Genomic DNA, 24,307 nt, shown 5'->3' on the forward strand with positions numbered 1-24,307 from the left:
TTGGAATGGAGTTGCATGTTTCCCTTGCATGTTTCAAGAAAAGTGGTCTAAATACATGCTTTGCTTGATCTCTAATTGATGACTAGCCACTACATGATATGAAGCATGTTGATTTGAAAAAGAAATATGGCATGGTTTTTAAACAGTGCAAGAATTCTTTTCACTAGACCTAACAAATACGCTGAATAGGTCAATTTGCTGATTGGTAGTATTTGTCTGTTTTAAAAAATATATATAGTCCAGTGTAATAATCAATAAATCTAACAGGTTATGGGTTCCACCTCTCCATCTCCCCCTCTGATTTGTGGAGTTGAGGCTTATGAAGTGACTAAATCAGAAGTAGAACAAAAATAACAGCGTGTTGATTTCTGGCCTGCAGATCAATCTGGATGAAAATAAAAGTTCACTAGTCGCATTGCTTTTTCTGTTTTGATGGGGAGCTTTTGGTTGCCCCTTATATAAATTTATTGATTACTTTTACCTAGCCCTCTAAACGACACTGTGGAATGACACTTGCTAGGAAAAGTAGAGTGGGGTTTTTTTTTTTTTTTTTTTTTGGTCTGGAGAAGAGCGAAATACAGTGTGATAATATAGGTTGCAGTGTGTTTTGCAAACTTCAAGACAGAAACAATTCAACTTTGTACATGTAATTGAAGTCTGGCACAATCTTCATCCTTCTCAGCCTTGATAATATACAGTTTCTCAGTGATTAGTATTTGGAGCAGCATGTACGCTCTCTATAATGCAGAGGGTGGTTAGGATAATAGACTTGTAGCCATCTTGAAATCATAGAATGCTTAAAGTTGGAAGGGACCTCAGAGGTCATCTAGTCCAACCCCCCTGCTCACGCAGGGTCACCCAGAGCACGTGGCACAGGGCTGTGTCCAAGCAGGTTTTAAAGATCTCCAAAGAAGGAGACTCCACAACCTCTCTGGGCAGCCTGTGCCAGGGCTCTGCCACCCTCACTGTCAAAAAGTGTTTTTCTCAAGTTCCTGTGGAACTTTTGGTGCCTCAGCTTGTGGCCGTTTCCTCTAGTCCTATTGCTGGCCACCACTGAAAAGAGGCCGCCCCCTCCTCCTCACTGCCTCCCTTGAGGTRTTTATAGACACTGAKCAGGTCCCMCCTCAGCCTCCTCTTCTCCAGGCTGAACAGRCCCAGCTCCCTCAGCCTTTGCTCAYAGGGCAGATGTTCCAGGCCCCTGATCATCCTGGTAGCCCTGCGCTGGACTCTCTCCAGCAGCCCCACATCTCTCTTGTACTGGGGAGCCCAGAACTGGACGCAGTACTCCAGATGTGGCCTCACCAGGGCTGAGTAGAGGGGGATGATCACTTCCCTCGACCTGCTGGAGACGCTCTCCTTAACGCACCCCAGGATCCCGTTGGCCTTCTTGGCCACCAGGGCACACTGCTGCCTCATGGTCAACTTGTCATCCACCATGACGCTGAAGTCCTTCTCTGTGGGGCTGCTCTCCAGCAGGTCAGCCCCTAATCTATACTGGTGTCCGGGGTTATTCCTCTGCAGGACCCTGCACTTTTRCTTGTTGAATCTTACTTTTTGTGAATTTGTAAATGAAAATTTAAGTGCCAGTGGGAATTAGAAGTTACAGTTTCGCCCTACCATGCATATTGTGTAGGGAAAATAATTYCTAGTATTTATTTTCTGGAAACATTTAAGAAGAGTATCACTGCCACTTTTCCAAAATGTTATGTATGTAATTTTTTTAAGTGTGGTCTCTTCTAGTTTTAAACTTCTAGAGACTTTCAGCTGCTGTTGAAATGTTATTGAAATGTGAATGTAGGGTCCCTGTTTTTTTTTTTTTTTTCCTCAAGGCATTTATAAATATCAAGGTAAGTGCAAGTCTTCCGAGAATGGTTTCTGACTCTGTCACTATTTCTTCTTTACAATTCAGATTGTGCAGATTGAAACTCCTCATCTGCAGTATTTCTCTTTAACCGTTGTTACTTCTGTCACCAAAAAATGTATTATCACCCTCTGACATAAATAGGGTGCTTATTTTAGCTAATTAAATATAAACTGTATATTTTATGTCATGTTTGTCATACAGTAGAAACACTATATACATATAGTTGTAAGGTTGGGTTCAGATTGACTCATTTCTACTGTGCATAGAATGACTGTGATCAGAGACTTTGGTAGGATATGTGAAAGGAAGAATCAAGTAGTAAGGGAGCAGTGATTATACATGTATAGCTGTATTTCTGTKTGTGTGGGCTGGGAAATTCTGACCTAAGTGCAGTTATGAGACAGAAGCAAAAAAATGAGCTTAAAACAGAAACTGCCTTACTGTGATACCAGAGTTTTGCATGTTTCCCCCCACCTCGCCCCCTTTCTTTGAAAATCCAAATTTCTGCAATTCATAGAGAGAGGTGGAAACTACTCATCCCTATGAGGCTGTATTTCACAAAATATGTGTTGCCATGAAATACGTTGAGGATTGCTGGTAAGTGACAGATAGTAGTTAGGCAGACTACAGAGCTCTTCTTAYGGCTTTCTGACGTCCCTTGGCAGTCTCCCCCTTTTCCTTGTTTTTGACTGCTTTTTGAGCAAGTGTTTCCTGCTACCATAGTGAAAGGCAAACTGAAGCTGGTTTCTGCCATTTTAAATTCCATTTGCAGCCCTTCTTCCAGATGGTCCATGTGCTAATGGATATGCCAATAGTGTAAGTCAGAACCAGAGCTGGAAGAGTGGAGGGTGTATGTGAGCATCCAGACTATGCATTTCTAAGTCCCTACTTGCAGGCAGTAGTAGATATTTTTTTGAAGTGTTGACTTTATGAAGTGGCAGTGTTGAAATGTGTTTATATATCACCTTATTTGATTTGCTTTTTATTGTCTTAATCTTKAATGACATGAATGATTCAGTATATATTTTTTCTCACGCAAGTAATCTTCACATGGTTCTTAAAACCTTAAATAAAAGCCTTGTCTCGTTGGTTGACTTCAGCAGCCCACAGGTCAGAACGTACATTAGCAAATCGATTCTTAAAATTCTGCCACTCCAGCTTATTACTTATGTTGCTGTCTGCAGCATCTTTTTTTTTTTTTTTGAAAATAACCTTCTAAATTAATGTATAAAAGTATATGAAGTATGTCAAGTTTACAGTACTTGCTGRATTTAACTGAGATATTTGTAAAGGAGGTTGATAGGAAAGTGAGATGTGGAAGGTACCTCCGTTTATTTGACAATCTGATGGCCACACTTCATTCAGCTCTCCTGTTCATTGCTCATTATAGAGCATTAGAAAATGAGTCCATTCAACTTGAGCAATTGGTTTATTGAAAAAAATGTTTTCTCACTGGAAACTTTTCTGCCTTTCTTTCCTAGGAAGATTAGGTTCTTTGTGGCTCAGTTTCCAAGCAGCATTTTGCTGTGACTGAAGAGAAATTTTATATTCAGGGCTTGCAATATTTTCTCCAGTTGTGTAGAGCTGGAGTAAGCACTTCATGACAACAGTCTGTGATTAAAACAAAACCCATTCTTCTTTATGAAAGAAGAGTTAATTTCCTGTGAATACGAAGATTGGCTTTTTTGCTTTTTTTATTCAAAACCATAGTGTGTCTCATACAGTGTAGCAATCTTTTTTTTATTCTCACTAATTTGGGAAATGCTGTTTAGATAATATGGGTGTGTGCATGTGTTCTTGGTAAGCACTTAATAAACTAGATTGATCTTTTTGGTAAAGGCTGCATTGTGTAAAACAAATTAAACCTGAAATAACAGTTGTTTCAGATTATTTTTCTGAAAGCGTAATTGCATATATTTTTTCCTACTGGCTGCTGAAATGGGTTTCCAAATAGTGTTTTATTATTCTGTTTTATTTCAACAATACATATACAGCAGTTTTGTTTCCATTCCACTGACAGACCTACAGCCTCCAGTGGTAATTCTTTAGAAGCAATTTTTATAATTATAATAACTATATAACTTTATAAAATATAGTGGAARTATTTTTCTAAAGTTTATGTACTATAAATAAAATCCCAATTTTGCTTTTTCTCTGCTAAAAATGACTGCAAAAGGAGATTTTTAAGTGAGAAATCAGTTCTGAATTCTATATATATTAGAAAATTTCTGGGTGTTTTAATGTCTGACGTTTATATGCCTCTTCTGTTTTCAACCCTAGTTTTGATAAGAATTTAGATGTATGCTAAAATGCTTATCAGAGCACTTTAAACGTATTATCATATTTTACTGTGTGTTTAACTCCAGTATTAGCAGCGTGCAGCAAGGGTAAATTAAGTTAAACTCCTAAGTGACATTTTCAAAGTGATTTAGGAGTCTAATAGTCTGTCCACATGCTCTCATAAGTATTCAGTGTGGTAGTTGCTCTGCATTAGTTGCCTCATTGGTGCACTTACCCTAAGGACCAGCCTGTGCTGGAAGTGTATTTAGGGGCTGGGAACTTTGATCTAGCCTTGTTCTCAGGCTTGTCTTTTAAAATTTTTTCAAAAATGCCTAAGTTTTTATAGATATTTACGTCCTCTCCTACTGGATGCATTTAAAGGGTCAATTTTTTAAAGTTACTTATATGCTTATGTAGATAATTAAATGTCATTTAAACATTGCTGCCTAATTGCTTCAGTCAATAAGACTCTTAGCTAAATCATGGACGTAAGTAGTCACTCTTGTATTTTATTATTGCCCGCTTATATGCATAACATAACAGAAAAGTTACTAAATCGAAGTTAATAAAATCATAGCTGATAAATATACATGTATATTTAAAAAAAAACATGTAAATGGTTATGAAAAGAGCTTAGTGTTAAAATAGTGTCTTTTGTAGGTGTCTCCCAAGGATATGGACAATAAAGCTTATATTATATAAGATAAAAAATGAAATTCCAGCTCAGGCTTTTGCTACCTGCCTCTCTCTCATTTTTTTTGGTTGAATGCTGGTGGGTTTTTATGCAAAACCAAACATCTTTCATGTTTACGGAAAGAAGAGTAACAGAAGTGTCAATGTTTGTTAACATATTTGACAAACTATGGCAGCAAAAGCTATCYTTTTTATGTTTTGGCATGAACAATTGCCCTTTTATTGGGTCATTAATGCTATTTTAGAGCATCATGCTGCATCCACAGGCAATAATTTAGCAGCTGTTTATCAGGAGCTTTCATGAAGCTTTGAATAGTATTATAACGTTCAGTAACCCTAACAACAGCATTTCAGAATCTCTGCTGGTTTAAATGGGATATCTGTGAATGTAGTTGTTCAGGGATGCGTGACCCACATAACCTATAAATTTGATTGGAAGTTACAGTGCTGGCATAGGCTGATGGATAGCAGATTAGGGCCCTGATTAACCATGTGATTCACAGGCTGGGAATATATTGTCCTAAGAAAGATTCATCAGATGCAATCAGAATTTCAAGTGGTCAGAGGAAATTCAGATGTGCTGTGTGCTTTTTTCATTCTTTTTTTTTTTTTTTTTTTTTTGGCTTTTGCTTTTCTTCTTAGGTTGCCCCCTGTTATTTACTTTTTTTTTTTTTTATTTCCGAAGCTGAAAAACACTTCTTTGATGAATCTGCTCCTCAGCCTAAAGCTATCTGTCTGTTATTCATCAGAAAGCAGGTCGCAGTTCAGTGAGCAGAAGAAAAGATTTTAATAGAAGCTGTGCCAAGGGCTGTAATGCATCATTTTAGGGCCCTAATTACATTACAATGACAAATATCAATGGTGACAACGGCAATAACCTACGTCCTTTAATGGCTATGCTGGAAAAGGAGTTTGGGCCCTGCGCCATTAGATTAGACTCGGTTTCAAAACATAGGCCATTAGAAGTGTGTGTCCACAGCATTATTGGCCGATAACTGAAGCCCAGTGGAAAGGCCTGTAAATAAATGATGCCTCTCAAAAGCTTGGTCCCATGGGACAAAAGAGGCAAAATTAGATGACCATGGAAGTAGCAGTGTTTCCGAGGCAACTTTAGCTTTCAATGTGAGGAATTGGCTGCCTGATTTTATGAAATCATGCTTTTCCTTCTCCTGCCAACTAGATTGATCRTGAAATCCCCATTGGCATGACATCTAAACAAAAAATTCTTAAACTAGTTTTTGCATGCAGGTTTCAAAACAAAAAAAAAAATGTTTTTTCCTACCTTGATGCAGAATTTTTATTTTGCATGTTAGGCGAAAAAGAATGGAGTAGAGTTTTCAGGATTGATYTAATGACAGTAAGAAAAGGCCTCCTGAGATATTAATCTAAATGATCAGATTTTCACCTTCAGGCTTTCAGATGACCTTTCAAGAAGCTTGTGCTAAGCTAATGTCCAATGATTTAATGATATTTGGTAGTAAAAAATAAACATGTTGCTATTGTATTATTCCCTAAAGTTTGTTGCAGAAAATGTTTCAATGTCAAGCAATTCCATGAAAATATCTGTTTTAAGACATTTTGCATTTGGTTATTGTATTCCACAAAAATGCACAAAAAAGTATATTTTGGTTCTTGAGCTGTTATATTGTGGAATTGTTAATTTAATACCTAATACTGATTGAGGTTATGAAGGAAAAGTTCCAGGGTCACAGAATTTGGTTAACTGTTAAAGTCTGTGCTACTGGTTCATTGCAGAGAGTATTCCCAGCGCAAGATTGTCAATATCTTCAGGCAGTCTTAACGCCAAACAATTTATTGCATAATAGAATACTTAAAATAATAAGCATTTACTTAAAGCTGCTTTTTTACCTTTTGTGTTTAGTTACCCAACCAGATAGGGAGAATCAGAAGACGTATGTATTTTAGTTGCTTAGCTTTCTTTTCCACATTTCTCTGCTGTGTAGAAAGGCATTCTGAATTCTCAAATCAAGTTAAGTCTCTCTCCTCTTTCCTCAGATAATCTGCTCAGTTTTATAGATGGACATACATATTGTGTGAACATATAGATTGACCATGCTACTTAYACTAAACTCCTACTGATGGTTCAAGAAACAAATTCCTTAGCATGAAATTATTATTCAGAGAAATTATTTCTATAAAAATTTACAGGAAATAAGCCAATTCCCCTTAACATTTTGCAAACCCCTTTGGACATCTCATTCAGACCCCCCAAACAGGGTATCCTTCTGATGCTGGAGTTCCGTGGAGGGTCAGCTTCTCTCTGGAGTGTCTGAGTGGTTGCTGCTTGTAAGAATGATTGACTTTGCAAGATTCATGGTATATCTGACAAGCACTCATAAGAGCATGAGTTAGTCTTAACGTCAGCCTAGAACCTGTGTGAACTCTTGGGCTCAAAATGACAATATACTTTGACTCTTTTTTTATTTTCCTTAAGATTTAAGTAAAATTAATATAATCTTCTTTATATATACATATATAAAAATTAAAAATAGCATATATAGATAAAAAATCCTCATATATATAAGCAAGACTGCAGTGGCTCAATGACTCAGTGTCTTGCTTTTAGTCTGCAAAATCTGTTCTGGCAATACAAAGATAGTAGACCCCTAAGATACTGGTCTGAGAATGTGAGGATGTCTGATAGCAATTTCCAGGCCAAAGCATGGTGGCCTTACTAAATTAGTGGAGTAGTGGATAGTGTGTCCTTACTAAAGCATCTTTAGCTTGGCGAGACCAATGGAGACAAGTTATTCATAATGCAAAGCTGTTAATGTTCTTCGTAGCGTTGGTGTACATACACAGCATCCTCTTTTTGCCTTCCTGTTGACTGTCTTTTCTAGCAATAGGCAGCATGTCTCAATCCTGTTGACCCTTGACAGTCTGTCAGTTAAGCATAGCCACTCAGTCAAACTGTTGTCTTCCTTTTGACTCCTTGTTAGCTGTGTCAGAGTCCAGCTGCTGCACTTTGGGAATCTGCTTTGTGGAAGGTGAAGTGTCCTGCTCCATCAGTATTTTGGTTTACTTCTCATCAGATGAGTCACAGAATCACAGAGTGGTTGAGGTTGGAAGGGGCCTCTAGAGATCATCTAGTCCAACCCCGCTACTCCAGCAGGGACACCCAGAGCACGGGGCACAGGGCGGCATCCAGGTGGGTTTGGAAGATCTCCAGAGAAGGAGACTCTACAACCTCTCTGCGCAGCCTGTGCCAGGGCTCTGGCACCCTCCCAGGGAAGAAGTTCCTCCTCACATGGAGATGGAACTGCCTGGGTTTCATCTTGTACCTGTTGCCCCTTATTCTGTCTGTCATGGTTGCTGAGGCAGCTGGACATTGGAATGGTAGGTATCACTTCCTGCTTCTTTCCTTGTTACTTCTGCTTCTATTGACCTGGGTTTATAGGTTTTTTTTTTTTTTTTTTGCCTCTGCAAAATGATTGTAGTCCTTGAAATGACTGTAAAATTTATCAAAATGTAGTAGAGTGGTGCTAAGCTAAGAATGAATGTTTATTGTTGGAGGAGGTAAAGACAATTTTTAAAAAGGAATAGTGTTAACACATAGTTCTGAATAACAAGGTTTTTCAGTTCTTTCCTGACTGGCTTAGTGAGCATCCTTGCAACTGGCTAAGAAATGTTGCCGTGGGATGCTACAGCATCTCTTGCAGACATTAGCAAGCTCTTTTTCTTCTCTGTATGCTGTGTAAGGGCTGGGTGCTATTTTGATCAGTTCATTTTTCTGCGTACAACATGAAAAGACTTTCAGTGTTTTATATTCTGGTAGGATTGATACCCAAAGGTTGTTAGAGTTGTGTAAATGTTCATATTCGATCACCTGCTTTCACTTGCTTGTAAGTTTTTTGGAACCCATTTTTGAGCTTGACATTTCCTAGACTCGAAATCTGCTTGAAGAAAATTTTATGTAAATATTGAGTAAAAATGTTTCAACAACTTTTTTTTTGTTCTAAGAGGGTGAGAGAAATGTACTTCTCAAAAAAAAAAAAAAAAAAAAAAAGGCAAAAACCCACCATTATCATAGCTAAAATGTGAGGTTGGATGTTGAAATTCAGTATGAACATAAACCTTAATTGAGAAGAAATCCCTTAAGATATTTTGAATAAATTTGTTTCATTGACTAAACTGTGTTCTAGAAGAACTGGAACTGGACTTGATGGAGGAATTGATGAAATTGTACAGTTCTAGTACAGGTCTGATAAGACAATTAGTAGACGCTTCTGGTCTTAAACATATGAATTGCAAGCTTTTCAAAACTTCCTTTTAAGCACTTTATGCAAATTTTGTTCTTACTTCCTCAATAGTGCAGTAAATAACAGTTATGGTGAAAAGTTGACTTGTATTGGGTATGGACTAAGGCAAAAGCACAGCAGGAGAGACCTTGGTTGCTCCATAAGCAGCTTGCAACAGCTGTATAGGAGTTGGGTAGGCTTGTTATGTGTGTTTTAGGAGGAGTTGTTTTGCGGCAGAAGAAAGCATAATGTTTATTAACCTTTTATTACTAAAGATCTTCTGTGGAAGATGCATCTTCATATGATTTATCCAGAACTGAAGATGAGTAAAGGATGTGTTAAATGGTGAGGCAAAGGGAACTCTACTCAAATAAGCAGCGTACTTTGGAGTTTTCTCTTTGCTTGGAAAGGTCTTGAAGAGTCAGATGTGTAGTTTTCTCTTTGGTTTTAAGATTCTTAAGAGATTCCTTTAAAAAAATAGTATCGTGGATGAGACCCAAAATTTGGAAATGCTTGAATTGCTGAAATACTTAAAATGCTCAAACAGCTGTGATGCATGTTCTTTGGAGCTTTGTACTGCATTACAGTCTACAATTCCATAATCAAATATTGTTTCTCAAATAATACAATATTGGGTCATGCAGCCTCTCTTGCTGAAGCTTAGACACACATCTTACAACTCTCTGTGCTGCTTTATATAACAAACAGTTCATAAATCTCAGTATAAAAGAGTATAGTATATGCTGTTTATTTAAAGGTGTATTTAAGTTTTACAGTGTAGGTTCTCTGATATAGACATAGTTATAGACCTTTGAAATTAGCAGGATATTTAGTATTGTGGTGAACTGAATTTATTCCCAAGTATCATGTGAGGTGCCTATGCTGCTGCATAAACTGAAAGTGTATAGTAGATGAGTGATGACAATGTATTAAAATGCATAATTTTAATGATACAGGAGCTTACATGAACAGTCAGGACTGGTGAGGAGGAACTGGGGCAGTGTAACATTGAATTTGCTGTCTAAGTAGCCTACAGGGACGAAATGAATTTCAAAGAAATCAAGAAATTGTATTGTTTGAGAAAAGTATTATGTGTGTTAGCTCAAGTGTATTGCAGTACACACAAGGGGACAGCATAAGTTTCACATGTACCCTTATCTCTAGTGTACCATGTCTGCTGGTTACATAACTCTGTAACTGTAATTTTTTTTGAACACAAATTTATTTTACATGTAGCTCTCTCTTTTTACTGCCCTTCTGAGTCTTTCTCTTGTATTTTTCTAGGGATTTGCTATTTAAAAGACTGTGTAGCAAAAAATACTAGAAGGGTGGTGGATTCAAGAAAGAAGCCTAAATCTAAACGTGACTAAAAGAAGTCACGTTTAGTGACCTCACAAGAAGAGCATTCAGTCTTGCTATTCAGGTTACTGTAACTGACTCGGATTATAATTTATTGTAAGAAAGTATATGTGACTGCAAATATTTTTGCCTCTGCAGCTATATTTTTGTATCATCTGTTCAAATCACTTCAATCTCTGTTGAAATTTACAGATGAGAAATACAGACTAAGAATTGATTGAGGATACAAAAAATAAAAGTTGTATATTAGCCATTCATCACACTTGCAATATGAAAGTATTAAGCAATATGAAAGTATTAATGCAAGCTAGTACTAAGCTTGCGTTAGATAACTTGTATTATATTTTGCTTTTTTTTTCCTCTAAAATGTGGTAGAATGTTTAAGTCATGTTGCAAATTGTATTGCTAATGGTCCCATAATCAACAGTGTAAGCATGGAAGTTATTACTTTAGTTGTTCCATTCATTTATCCTTACGCTGTTGTAATGAAATGGTCCTTCTTTCCATCATGGGAGAAAGTTTAGTGTGGTAGGCAGTATAGTTGTTTGTTTGTTTGTTCTTTTTACATCTTCTGAAGACTTAGAGAAGAATAAATGTGTTTGATTTCATAAGGAAAATGAATTCCTTGTGTCGCATGGAACTCCTAAGCTATATTTTTATAAGAAAATCTTTTTAGCCAAAAATGATTGAGTAGCTGTTACGTTTGGTTGAGTAGCTCTCCAAATGCTCCCTTTTTTAGAATCTATCCTGACCAGAGGATGACTAGAGAAGAAAACGGACAAATGTGTGTTCTGTGTTCATGAGTTAAAATCAGATCTGAGAATCTTTGTGGTTACACTTTTCTTCTTCTTGTCACTTGCAGGCAGAAATCGTCAAAAGGCTGAATGCTATATGTGCGCAAGTCATTCCCTTCCTGTCCCAAGAGGTAAGATAGTAGCTTGAATTGGTAATCACCTAAACTTATCACAGCTGTTACAAAAGCATGACTATCTATTGAAATTGTTTCCTTATGAATCTCTTGGTGCTTGTAGATGGCTTTCCATGTACTGTTCTCGTTATAGCCTCATTATGTTCTCCAGGTCCACCATAATATTATTTAAATGTATTTATGTAATGGAACGCATTTTGTAATATGCTAAGCAAAATGTTAGTTGTTTCAATATTTTGCTCTCATATGCAAATACAGTGTTCCTCAGAATTATCATTGATGAATATGGAATCAGAGGACAGCTTGCAGAAATGCTAGAAAGGCACAACTTGTTCTAAATTCTTAGCAGTGGGCTTTAAACTTCAGGAGAAACTTCTGTGTTATTTTGTTGAGCTGTGATGCAGCCCTTTTTCCCATTTTTTCCCCCTGTATGTCCATCCCAGATTGTGTACTACCTTAAATCCCTATAAGTTTCCTGTGTTTCTGGGGAAAATAGAAAATTAAATCTTGCTATGGGCTAATTTCTCTTAAGCACTCTTTCTTTTTTTTTTTTTTTTCAAAATTATTGTATCCTGAGAGCACTGTAGATGCTTTGAGGGATCTGGGTTTGGGGGGGTTGATTGGTGCTGGGTGAGAGAACCTTCTCACAGATGGGTGCAAAGTAAAATAAAAATGTGAAGTGGAATTTAAGACCTGCCTGAATCTGAAATGATCTGTTGATTTTGTACTTTGACTGCTACAGAAACATAATTCATGCAGKTATTGGGGCTTTTTGTTGCTCTTCAGAAATATTACACAGCATATAAAAATGAAGTGTAAAACTGATTCATACCCATGTGTACTAAATGACACAATTTTGAAACAAAGGCAGGAGTGAGTGCTTGGCAGGCAAAGCTGTGATCTTAGCAAAGACGTAGGATTGGCATTTCCATGGCAGTGACATCTTTTCTGGAGTATTTAGAAAGTTGGCACCACTTTACTGCTACTGATAACTATACTGGTATTTTTTTCAGCTGAAATCCTGCAGTAATCTTCATTTCAGTACACAGCTCAGTTTTATTTTCTTATTTTTATTTTTGGAATGTTTTATTTTTTGAATAATTTTAATTGTGGAATTAAAAATGAAGATAGTAAGTTTGGAGATTTTTAATGGTGTCTGAATCAGATAAATTCAGATACTTTTTTTTTTTCTTTTCCTCTTCTGTATGTGTTTTGCTCTGGAGGTGTATGACCCTAGAGTTATTCTCCTGAAAGCTAACATTGGTACATTTTAAGTGCCTTCATTGAAGGCAGGAGCCAGTGTGAAGGCTGCACACTCTATTTCTTAATTTTTGTTCAGTCAAGGAGAATCTCTTTTGTGGGGTTCTCATTCAGGAACTAGCAAACTGTGAGCCATCCTGTGAGCCAATGGCCCTGACTACTGCTTAACAATCTTCTGACCATGAAGCTAGAAATGGGGAGCAATTTAAAAATAATTATGAACCTAACCTTTTCAGTAGATTTTCATTAATATGCTTGTTTAAAGAACTATGTAGATAGACAACTGAGACAATCCAGATGTAAATTTACAAAATGAAGATGATGCCCCCCTTCTGTTACTGGTACAGTGCCATCCAGGGAGGCCTCACAGGACTCATGCCCACCAAATTGTGTGTTTAATGACTGCTGTTTACTTTGTTAAGCCTTTAGATTACACCTTGGAATTAAGCAGTTTTAGATCTTGAAATGAGCTCTTGCGTGATTGCTGTGCTGGAGGATGCCCCCTGCTTTATAAAACCTTTGCCTGATGTTTTCTTCACCTGTTCACACGCATCTTACTCTTTGGGGTTTACTAAGTGTTGTAGCTTCTTCTGTGTGCGTGCTGTCATAGTGTAAAAGTTCTTTAGGCTACAGAGGAAATGGAGGGTTCAAAAAGAGTTCACAACTTCAGCATTTTTGTGTGTGTTTGCAAAGAGAACAGGGAACATTTCCAAAAAGTCAGTGAATGCGTTTGTCTCCCTTGGAGGCAAGTGTATTTTTTAGCTTATCTAGCAAGAGGGGAGAGGGGACAGATGGAAAAAAATAAAGAATAAATCTTTATAAATATAAAATCTAAATAGCAAATATAAATATAAAGAATACATAAAGAATAAATGCCATTTACAGTAGTTTTCTCATTGGGGATAAGAAAATTGTGGCAATTGTTTGGCCTTTATTAGCATCAACAGTTAAATCAGGTTGAGGTGACTGAGGCAAAAGAGAACTGATTTCCAGTTTTGAGTATTATGCTTGTATTTTTAATATACTTTTTTTATCTTCAAAAAGTAAGTGCATTAATGGAAGCCACTTTATTTCATCATCCAGGTTAATGGAGAACTGAATTGCAGCATGCTTTTGCTGTTTACGCATTTTGCATGCAGCCTAATTGTGGAATAATGGCTGAAAAATGTGCTCGGGCTCCTTTRTATTGTGCCTGAGGGAAAAATGAACAAAATACAGCGGTTACATGCACTGATGGCAACATTATTACCTCATAATAGCACCAGGTTAACTTGTCTTATTGCTTGTTAACTTTGTAAGGAATCAATGGCTTGTGATAACTGACTCAGATGTAAGAAACTGTGGCCAAAATCACTTGAGATCTCAAAAAGATTGCAATTATAATATATCACTATATCCTACATGCTTTGTTTCTGGGGCAATTCAAAAAGTATTTAGGAAGTTCTCTGCAAGCAGGGCCTCACTTAGTTTTACTGTGCCATCCATTTCCAAGGTTTTATGCTAAAAATAAAGCTTCTGACCTGCCAAAATACACAGTTAAACAGTACTTTTTTGTTGTTGTTGACTGTAATTGGGGAGGTGGAGGGGATGCGGGGAAAACACGACTATTAAGAGATTTTGAAAGTAAAAAGGCAGAGAGAGATAGAGACCCTAAAAAATCCAAGCTGCCAAATTTGATACGAAGGAATGACTTTGTGGTCAAGGCGTGAGAAAGCCCTTAGGGCTGACCTGTGTTCAATTTCTGTCACTGTTGCAGACTTTCTGCGTTGCAGCAATATTTTTCACCCGTGTGCAATGTTGTGAGATATCAGCATGCTTGAAGTGCTCCCTGTTATATAGGAGCTAGGGGATTTCCACAAGCCTCTAGGTAAATACTTAGAGGTAGTTAGCGCTCAGTTAATTTATTTTCAGTCTTCTGAATGTAGTGTAGGCAATGTAACATAGATAGCTGGTATAGATACAGAGGGCTCATCTCATCTAGTTATTCAGCATGTGACACAAAATTCCATATGGGCCTAAGGTTGTGGATTATGGCTCTACTGGTTTTTCTTATATCTCATCTGAGTTTATCAGCTGCAGCAAACTGCGACACTCATGTCACAGAGCTTGAGTTGAGACCATTTCCCACTTGGCCAAAGTTGCATTTTCTGGGTAGGTGCAAACTGGCTCTCTTTGACCCTGCTGGCATGTCTGGAGTGCCAAAAGAGCCTAGGTACTTCCAGTGCCTGGTAGTCATGCTTGTTTGGTGTGACCAGAGAAGTTCATCTGTCACAGCTACCTTCTTTTCAGTAAATATTGACTGTGTTTATGCTCGGGCAGACATACACAAGCTGGCTGATGTAGAGCTGTGGTTGTGGCAGCCTGGAGCTCAGCACAAGCTGCTTGAGCAGCCAGTTAACTCTTCATGGGATCATTCCAGGGCAACCTCCATGCCCCACTGTGTTAGGCAGGGCAGGAGAGTGTGTGCACACATGCATTCCCTCTCTCCTTCCCCAGGGGAAGCTTCTTTTAAAATACACCGTTCAGGCTTTTCCTTGGAAACACTGAATATTGGTGGATGATTTTTGTTCTGCAAGATAAATACAGACTGTAAGACTTTCCTCCTCCTGTGCATGCACATTCCCTAAAGATGCTTGTACAGTTCAGTAGCTTTGGAGGAAGGGTATGAGATACGTCTGTAGAAGCAGAGCACGACTCATTCCATGTTGTTCAAAAAGATGTGAGAGGCTGAAAAGACCTGAAAAAAATACACTTCCTCTGTCTTCAGTTTTCCTGAGGCTACGTCTAAAGCGGTACATACAAGGAAACGGTCAGAGATTTATAATCCTTCTACCATGGAAAGTGTCTTACTAGCAATTTATGTATATATTGCTAGTACCTTTCTTACTGTTCTTTATAAAGTGGTTATTACATGTTGTCTGAGTTGCAGTGCCGCAATTCAGTGACCCTGCTGGTCCTTTTTAGTTTTCTAAGTGTGTGCTGTATTCCTCTGTAAATGTGTTTTTGCTCTCCGATTCTCACTGGTGTTTTTGGCACTGCTTCACTTTATTATGCTGTCTCTAAATCATGCTTTTCAAAATGATACTACTGCAGTTCCTAAGAAAGACCTGGTCTGTACTCCCTCTAAACAGATAATGCAACAACAAAATAGTATGAATAAAACATAGCAAAACCTCCTTGTTTCTGCAGTGTGAATTTAGCGAGTTTTTCTTTGGATCTTATTATTGGCACTGGAGAAGGGCTGAAATTAGATGTTTTTAGCACCAGCTTCTCTGAATGTGTGTGCCAGAGGGATTTCCACTGTTCAGTTGTTGTCAGCAAAGTCACTGTAGTCACTGGAAATGGCAGGGAGCTCTGAAATAGTGTAAAAAGCACAGGTATTTTCCACCACGCCGCAAAGTGTCTGTTGGAGACAGAGCTAGGCGATAGACAGTATGGTGAAATGAAGTGATGGTCAAAGCACCTACATCCTTCTTGCAGTCTCTGCTGTAGCCAAGCACCGTGTGACTGAAAGGAAGGTATTTCCAGTGCAAAGAGAGTGCAGACACTGCTTATTGCAAAGAGAGAGGGGAAAAAATGATTAAGGTAGATATAAGGAAGTAAGAAAGGAGAAACAATACAAGGCTATTTGTCAGCAGGGCGGGGTGTTGAGCTCATTGTTGAAGCCTGTTTGATGCAGTGCAAAATACTCTTTTCTTGTATATGAAGAATATTGGTTTGTGTCTTCTGTGTGTAAGAAGGAAGGTTAACGTCAAAGTGTGTTGAATACCTCAAACCTGTGCTTGCATGCTTTCATGTGGGTGGAAAAAAAGTATTTTTTCCCAGTTTTTATTTGACTATAAATCTGTCCTTAATCACTGCTGGACGGGCTGTTGAATGCTGTTTGTTTTTTAACATAATGTTTTTTCTTATTGTACATTTGCAGAAGAAGATATTTAAGCATAAATTGAGAAGAAATCAATTCTTTTATATATATGTGGTTTAGGATAACCAGCTGATCCTATTTTTTGTTGTTTTTGATTATGCTGTGTGCTCGAGGCTTTATCATGTACCCCCTTCTTTGCCCTGAGTATGCTCTACCACATAATTGGAACTGTGATTAATAAAATGAAGCCCCTTTGAACTTAAAAAAAGGTTCAAATGAGTGCTGTGGTGCTTACCACTGAAAAGGTGCAAAGGTAGCCATGAAATTGCTTTGGAAGCTTGTATTTTCTGCTGCCACATTCCATCCCTTAAAACTGGAAAGGRAGAAGGAGACAATACCTAGTTGAGCAGTGTTATTATACACTTACTTTAATGCAATAGTATGGATTATTTGCCTGTGCAACTGGAGGTCATTYGGAGCAGACCCTCTTTGGGGTTTCAGGAGACTTCTGATGGAGCCTGCTTGAATCCTGCTGCAGTGCTGAGATGAAAATGACAAAGAGGCTAGTTACAGACTATCTGTTTTGGTTGCTTGTTCATACTGTGATCCTGAAGATTAAATTGATGCTAGGGCAGCTGGCAATAGTAGAGTTTTGATTGTCTCCATCACCCTTAAAACGGATGATTGCCATGAGGCCCACGGGCTTTTCCTCCTGTGAAGGCTCGACCTCAAACCTGTTAGAATCAATGAAAGATGTCTCATGGCTGCTTAGGGAATTTGTGTCTTATTACATTTGTTCAGATTCTGTTTATAAATCATATATAAAAAAAAGTCCAAAAGTGCAATTTYTGAGTACTCTATCCTTGCACTTTTTCCTCCCTCCTGGAAGAAAATATTTTTCCTGAATATTCCTTGGAACTATCCTTTGTATGTATTTTGAAAAAGAAAGAAGAGCATTTAAACTGTTGTGGAGTTATTTTTCCCAAATTTGAATGAAAATTTAAGTTATTTTTACAGTTGTTTTGTTCTCAGGTCAGCTTTCAGTAGGTTTCTAAAGAATTTCTTTTCCTTCTGACCATGGTCCTAGGAACACTGTTTAAATAAGTGAGTGCTGGAACTGGAATAAAAAATGCTTTTAACTATTAAGAAATAGTTTCTTTTCTTTATCTCAATGTAGAAAGCATGTCTAGGAAATGGTAGGGAAAACTCTGGGTCAGTGAAATTAAAAAAGAATTTTCTTCTTCTTGGAGTGGCACAATCAAAAAATGTTATGACCTATTTTTTGGTGTAATTTACTTCCACCAGAAAATGCTGTGGCTTTTGATTGCCTTCTTGCCACTTAGTGTGTCACAGGTAGGGCTTTCAGCTACATAATGATGCAGGCTGCGCTTGTCCCTATTGTGTGATGACCTGGAGATGATAACACGTGATCRGAAACTTGAGGTTTGAGTATTGTAAATTCCTTTCACTATCAAGGATAACCAGTGAAAAAAAACAACTCCTTTTTTTTTTCCCCCCCAAATGCCAAGAGCACATTTGCTCATATTCAGCCTGCATTTTGTTCTTTGCATTGGCTGCTTATAAGTGACAGATTTGGTTTACTTTAGCACTGTTGCTTTAGAAAAGTTAAATGGGACTGCTGTGATTCTGTTTGCAACAGTATGTTATTTGCTCTCCTGGCATCGCCTTCATTTAATTTTTCTTTACTTAAAAACAAACAAATCTTAAAAACATTTCCTTCCTTCCAAAAGTGCTTCTAAATTACCTCCTTCTTTATTTTTCTTTATCCTTTTTTGTTGTTGTTGAGGTTAGCATTTCTGCTAGTTTAAAGATGGATTTTTTTTTAAGGCATGCTTCTCTTCACCCTGAGAGCTTTTATGGGAGAGAATTTATAAGTAAAAATGCCATTTCTATTTTGTGCATAGTGTATAATGGACCCTTTTAGTGCAGAGCAGAGGATGGCACTAAAAACTGATATATCTCAGAATGCCGGACCCCWGAGCTTGCAAGGCCCTTCCACGCTGAGCCCTTTTTTCGAGCTCCCTGTTGCTTAGAAAGCATTTCTGCTGCTCTTTAGGCACTCTGCGTTGGAGGAAATCCTGAGGATTTGGGCTCCATCCTTGTTTTATGTTGTCCCTGAAACTATGGTTTGATCTGCCAAAGGATTCCCATCCCGTGCAGGATAGGGGCGCCCCATCCCAGGGCCCTACTGATAGCTCTCACAGTTAATCGGGAGCTTTCTGCTTCCTCCATATTCTCTGTGTTGAGGGGGCCTTAACAAGATTTTCTCAGTCCTTTTCTTAACTTTGTTCCCAGGAATATCTAGACTAGCATTTCCAAATGTGGTTCAGAGCTGGCTATTTCCCTATCCACTGGAGCATGAGTTTCAGCACCTCTTACTATAGGCAAAAACTCATGCTTTAGTTTGGTCACACTTTATTTTATTCAGCCTGTGGTAATAGACAAGAAACGATTCACTCCCGGCACAGTTCATGCAACCTACTGCAGTCCTGCCTGACGTTCCCCTCGCTGCCCTGCACCAGTTTGTCTTGTGCACTCCAGATTTGTCAAGGACACTTGTGCAGATGAATTTGCTACCAGCAGCGATCTGCATGCACAGATCCTGAAGAACAGATGTGGTTGCAGGATTAGGAATTTACTTGATTTGCCGTTGATGCTTTCAACTAAATATCAATCAGTTTTCAGTGTGCAGCAATTTTGAATTGACTGCAGGAATACAGTATCACTCAAACTGAGATAATGTAACCACTGAAGCTTGTAAACTGTGTTGTTAATTAGACCATGTGGTTTTGATGGACTTTTTCTGAGCTCTTAGAATTTACATGTTGGGGATTGAAATAATTAGTTCTCTTTCACGTGTTTGACAGAATTGTGAATGGCATTTTAAATTTTCTTCCTGTGGTTGAACTGCTTTGAAAATGTACTAAGAAGAAGAATCTACGTAATGCTTCAATGATGTGGGCATCATATGGCTGCTGAAAATACATGTCTGTCTTCTTCAGTGTGCCTTTCCTTTTTTGACTCAAAGGTTTCTGTATCTGTAAGAAAAGTGACTTGTATTTTAAGGCAGCATATAAATTCAATCTCGTGATGAACAAAAGGAAGGATAGCTGGTTGTAAAACAGTCCTTTTGGGGGAAATGTTATAATTTCTGGAAAGTAATGGCATAAATAAAATCTATCCCTCATCTGCTCTGCTTGCATATCGACACAAAACTTGACTGTATGCTAGAGAACGGTTATTTCAAGCCCTGTCTGTGATTGAAAAGCAAAAAAAAAAAAAAAAAAAAAAAAAGATAGAAAAAACACTGTGCTTAATGTTTTAGAAAACAAATGATTTGATTTCTGATCTTCATTTATAGCATCAGCAACAAGTGGTGCAGGCTGTGGAACGTGCCAAGCAAGTCACCATGGCAGAGCTGAACGCAATCATTGGGGTATGTGGTCTTTCTGTTTTGCTATAATAGTGATTGTAATTAACTTTATTTTCTTTTTCTTCTTTTATGAACTTGTTTCCATCCAGTGGGTAAAATTGGTGGGCAGTGTAAAGTTCAGTAGCTCAATCTGTGTGAGCACAGGTTACTGCCTGGAATCTTGTACAGTGTGCACTGTTGCTGTGAAGACCAAAGGAGCAGTCTGTGTTGTGTGTATTCCCRCAGGCAAAGTGGGTTTCTGTCTCTTATTTTGTTGTGTCTTTTTAAGAGACATCACAACTGCTTGCCAGTCTGCTTGTGCAGCCTCTTTGACACGTAGTCTTGAAATGATGCTGTGCATCACCAAGGGTTTTTTACCTCTCAGTGCTACCCAGGCAGTGTTCTGTGTGGGAACACCAGGCGGGAACCAGGGATGATGAACTACCATGACATCTGAAAAAAAAAATTAGGTGTTTTAGAAGAGTGAAACGACTGTTTACCAGCAGAGTCATGGGTGCTGTGCTCCCAGCTGTCTAAAAACACAGGTGTGTGAAGGCCCTCTTGATTAAAAGAAAAAAAAGAGAAAAAAAAAAAAAAAGAAAAAAAGGAACAAAAACATTTGCCAGCAGTTAGGTTGGCTCAGTGTGGAAGTCCTGCAATATTTACGGATGTGGGCAGCCTTACAGTTTTCGTTTTATGACTGCAGAGGTAAGGAATAACAAGGAAGCCGTGGCTGTTCACACTACATAAAATAAAGGTGAGAAGTTGTAGCTTAATAGCACATTATTCACATGTGTAATTATGCAGCTGGTGCAAGCAGTTGTTTAAGTTATTCTAATGAAGACACTACAACTATACTTCCCTTATTCTGCACCCTCCCAAATGCTTTTTCTTTTGTGTATAGATTATACATTAAAGTCTTTTCCCTTTTTTTATTCAGTGTATCAAACACACTTTGAAATGCTAATTATTCCATTTACTTTCATTAAAATTCAAATTGCTGAGTGAAGATGTGGATAAGGGTCGCCAAATAATCAATCTGAAGTGAAGATATTGCTTCAATTATGCCTCTGTCTTTTAACAAGGAAATCAGGACTCTCTGATCATTGCTGACGGTAGAGTAGAGACATAGTCTGATTGTAGCTTGTTTTTAATAGGCTGTTTGTAACTCTATTTTGTATCCCTCTGACCACAAGAAAACACTGGTAGTCAATTAGAAGATATAAATGGAAAAGAGTAACCTTTATTTCCTCTGAAGTGCCTGATAGAAAGAAGGGGSTGAATCAGAGCGAATCGTGTAGAATCATGAATAACATTTGTTGTATGTCTTTTACGCTCCAGTGGGGAGAGTGGGAGATGAATAATTTCCCAATTAGTTTTCATTACCTAACCAAAAATATTGCCTGTTATTAACATTCTTTTCATAAAGCAAGGTGCTAAAGGATAGCTTTTTGATAAAGATGTTTTTCTATATGTGTTATGCATGTGTGTATGTAGTGTTTGGGTGTGTATGCACATACTATATTGTGTGTGTGTGTGCGTGCATGTGTGCACAGGCATGCATAAGTACACTATACAGTGCAGATGTATACATTTTTGTTATTCATCATTACATATGCGAGAGAAACTGCAAAAAGTCATTTGCCTTCTCATAAAAAAAAATGCTACTTATATACAAAGTGTGATGTTAGAAATTCTTCATCTTGCATTTGTTATTTGAAGTCTAACCTTCTTTAAATATATAGAATAAATATAAGCAGACTAGACACTTGTCTGTGAGTGTAGTATGCACTTCAGTTAGTGTTTTCCCACCAGGCAAAAGTAAACTTTCTATTTTGTCTGTTGCTGCCTGAATTATCYGTTCAATTCYATCAATTCTATCTATCCTGTTGCTTCAAATTTTTATAGTACCTGAATTTTGTGTGTGCGTTAAAAATAGGGGAATTTCTCATCTCCCACAAAAGAGTGTTTTTTAACGTGCTTTACTTCCTGTTTTTGCTCTCCTATCATATGTTGTCTTGGGCAATGCTGTGCAGGTCTGTCTTTGGTCTTGGACAAACAGGAACAATACTAACTGAAAAGTTCATCTTCATTGAGGAGAAATTAGTATGTAAGGGAAGTAATCTAATTCAATCTTTAAGAGATTTATTAGAAAAGTGAATAAATAAGATAGTGAGGTATAAAAAGAACTTACGTTGTAGTTGCATGAATACAATAAAATTGCACTTGAAGAAAGAGAAAGTTTAGAGGCAGAAAGTGTGGCCTGGACATATAGAATCTTACTATACTTTTCAAAATGAATAGCATCAACGAAAACAAAGATTTCTTATATCTCTTATTATGTTCTACTTTAAAATATTTTGCAGTTTGCTAAGTCTGATGGAGTTTGTATTCTTGCAATGATGATGATTAAATAGCTTCTAATATTCATTTGCTCATTACAGCTTTTTTTTTTTAAAAATGTATCTTTTAATCTTTGAGCTCTATTTCAGAAGAAAACAGAAGTAGTACTGTAGTTTGATGTTTCTAAAATAACTTTAGTTTTAAAATTTCTCTGCGGTTTTGGCAAGGCCTTTGCATTTTGGTTAACTCATGGTAAATCTCCTCAAGTAAAATGGAGGAGTCTTCAGTTAGAATTTAAAATGGATTTTATCAGAGTGAAATATGGCATAAGAGAAAAGAGAATGTGCACAAATCATGTCTTTCTTTGTGTCTCACATACATATTTTTATATGAATGTGGTCTGATTTAATGGAATCTGATGAAGCACCTTTTTAACTTTGCAATATTATTCTATCTTCATTGGTAAATGAACCAAATCACTGATCCATGCAGTTTAAATGCAAAATACTGAAGTGAGCATGGAACCTGGAGAGACTGCTTGTTCTCTTGACAATAAACTAGTTGTGTTTAATGGAATGAAACACAGTTATAATGACTTCTTTTACAGGTCATGTTCAGTTTAAAACTGTTGACAGACTGAAACAAGTTAAATATAATCTATCTTTTTGAGGGATATGGAGAGAAAAAACAAAGCATACGTCATAAGCATATAGGCTTATGAAGAAGATTGCAATGCAGGAAGATCATAAATCTGCAGGTATTCAAACTTTGCATCTGATATTTGCCCTGTAGTACTGTGTTGCAGAGGGTTCTTGCCCCATATAATTTGTAGTGCAGGTTCTGGTTGCTCCTCCCCAGATTGGCTATAAGCGTTTTGAGCCATATTACATATCTGATTGACCTTGTCATGTGTCAAAGCCTCCATATTTTTAAATTAGGCACTGCAAGATCGCACTATTGGAGCAACACACAAACTGGAGCCTTAAATCAGTAATATGATCTAATTAGGAATGATGTTTTCATTTCCTGTATTATGAAATTGAGTCATCCAGCTCTTTTTTTTTTTTTTTTTTTTTTTAAGCCATTATACTATATAGTCAGAACATGCTGTTGAATGTGGTTATGTTTTAATAAGGGAGCCTGGGAATTAACTTGCAACTTTACAAGATTTTTTTGATAGTCAGTTTTCAACTGCATTTAGGGAGTAAGACAGAAATGTAGGCTACTGCTTGTGTGCCTGTTTATCACATGGAGAGAGATAAATGTACCAAAAATTTAAGAACAGGTATGTGATGGCGTTCAAAGAAAATGCAGTTTAGCACAAGAAATGCTGAACCTCAATTTTTAGCAGTGACATTTTAATGATAGGAAGCCTGCAAAATTATTTGCCATCAATTGTGAAGGCAATAACAAGCCTTGGTGGTTTTTCACACTCTCTGTGTTAAGTGCTTTCAGAATGACAGCGTAAACTGTGTTAGAGAACTCCAAGGAAGTAAAACTGATTAAAATGTTCATGCTTGAATGGTGCTGATGGAATAGTTCATTTGGACTTTCTCTACCTCCTGCAGCTCAAGCTGAAATATTAAAATTCAGTGGATTTAAATCTCTCTCCCCTCAGCTCAGGAAAAAAACATTACATTTTAATAGGTTTTAAACTCATAATTCATTGGTTTGGAGCAGCACTATTAAATCTATTTAAATATTACTTGTATTACTAAGGAAATGATTTAAATGATTTTGCCTTTGCCATTCTATACATATGAGTGGGGAAAAAAAAGGCTTTGGTTTAATTTTTAAGCATTTTGTTTTATTATGTCAGTTTTATCATCTTCTTTAAAATAAGCAAATGTCAGTTACTGGAAGAAAGGACTCCTTCTACAGTGTGACATATAATTATTAAGCTATAAAGCTCCTTTTTTTTCATACACTACTGTCACAATTCCTACTCTGTGTTTCAGGCTGAAGCACTTGTTTGCCCCATCTTTGAGGGTGTGTATTTGTGTGTGTGTTTTTTTTAATGAGT

The 24,307-nt window shown here is 37.4% G+C and overlaps 1 protein-coding gene across 2 annotated transcripts in view; it reads left to right on the forward strand.

Moving 5' to 3' along the window:
• The window catches only part of LOC112958209 (transducin-like enhancer protein 4), a 97,731-nt gene that overhangs the window by 19,824 nt on the left and 53,600 nt on the right, over positions 1–24,307 (forward strand). For both annotated transcript variants that reach the window (XM_026052010.1, XM_026052011.1), the window contains exons 5-6: positions 11,318–11,380; positions 19,891–19,965. In XM_026052010.1, the coding sequence (XP_025907795.1) occupies positions 11,318–11,380; positions 19,891–19,965 (138 nt within the window). The remainder of the gene's footprint in view (positions 1–11,317; positions 11,381–19,890; positions 19,966–24,307) is intronic.

This window comes from Nothoprocta perdicaria, unplaced genomic scaffold (assembly GCF_003342845.1).
Source record: "Nothoprocta perdicaria isolate Ctin4 unplaced genomic scaffold, notPer1 scaffold_82, whole genome shotgun sequence".
In the NCBI taxonomy this organism is placed as follows: Eukaryota; Metazoa; Chordata; class Aves; order Tinamiformes; family Tinamidae; genus Nothoprocta; species Nothoprocta perdicaria.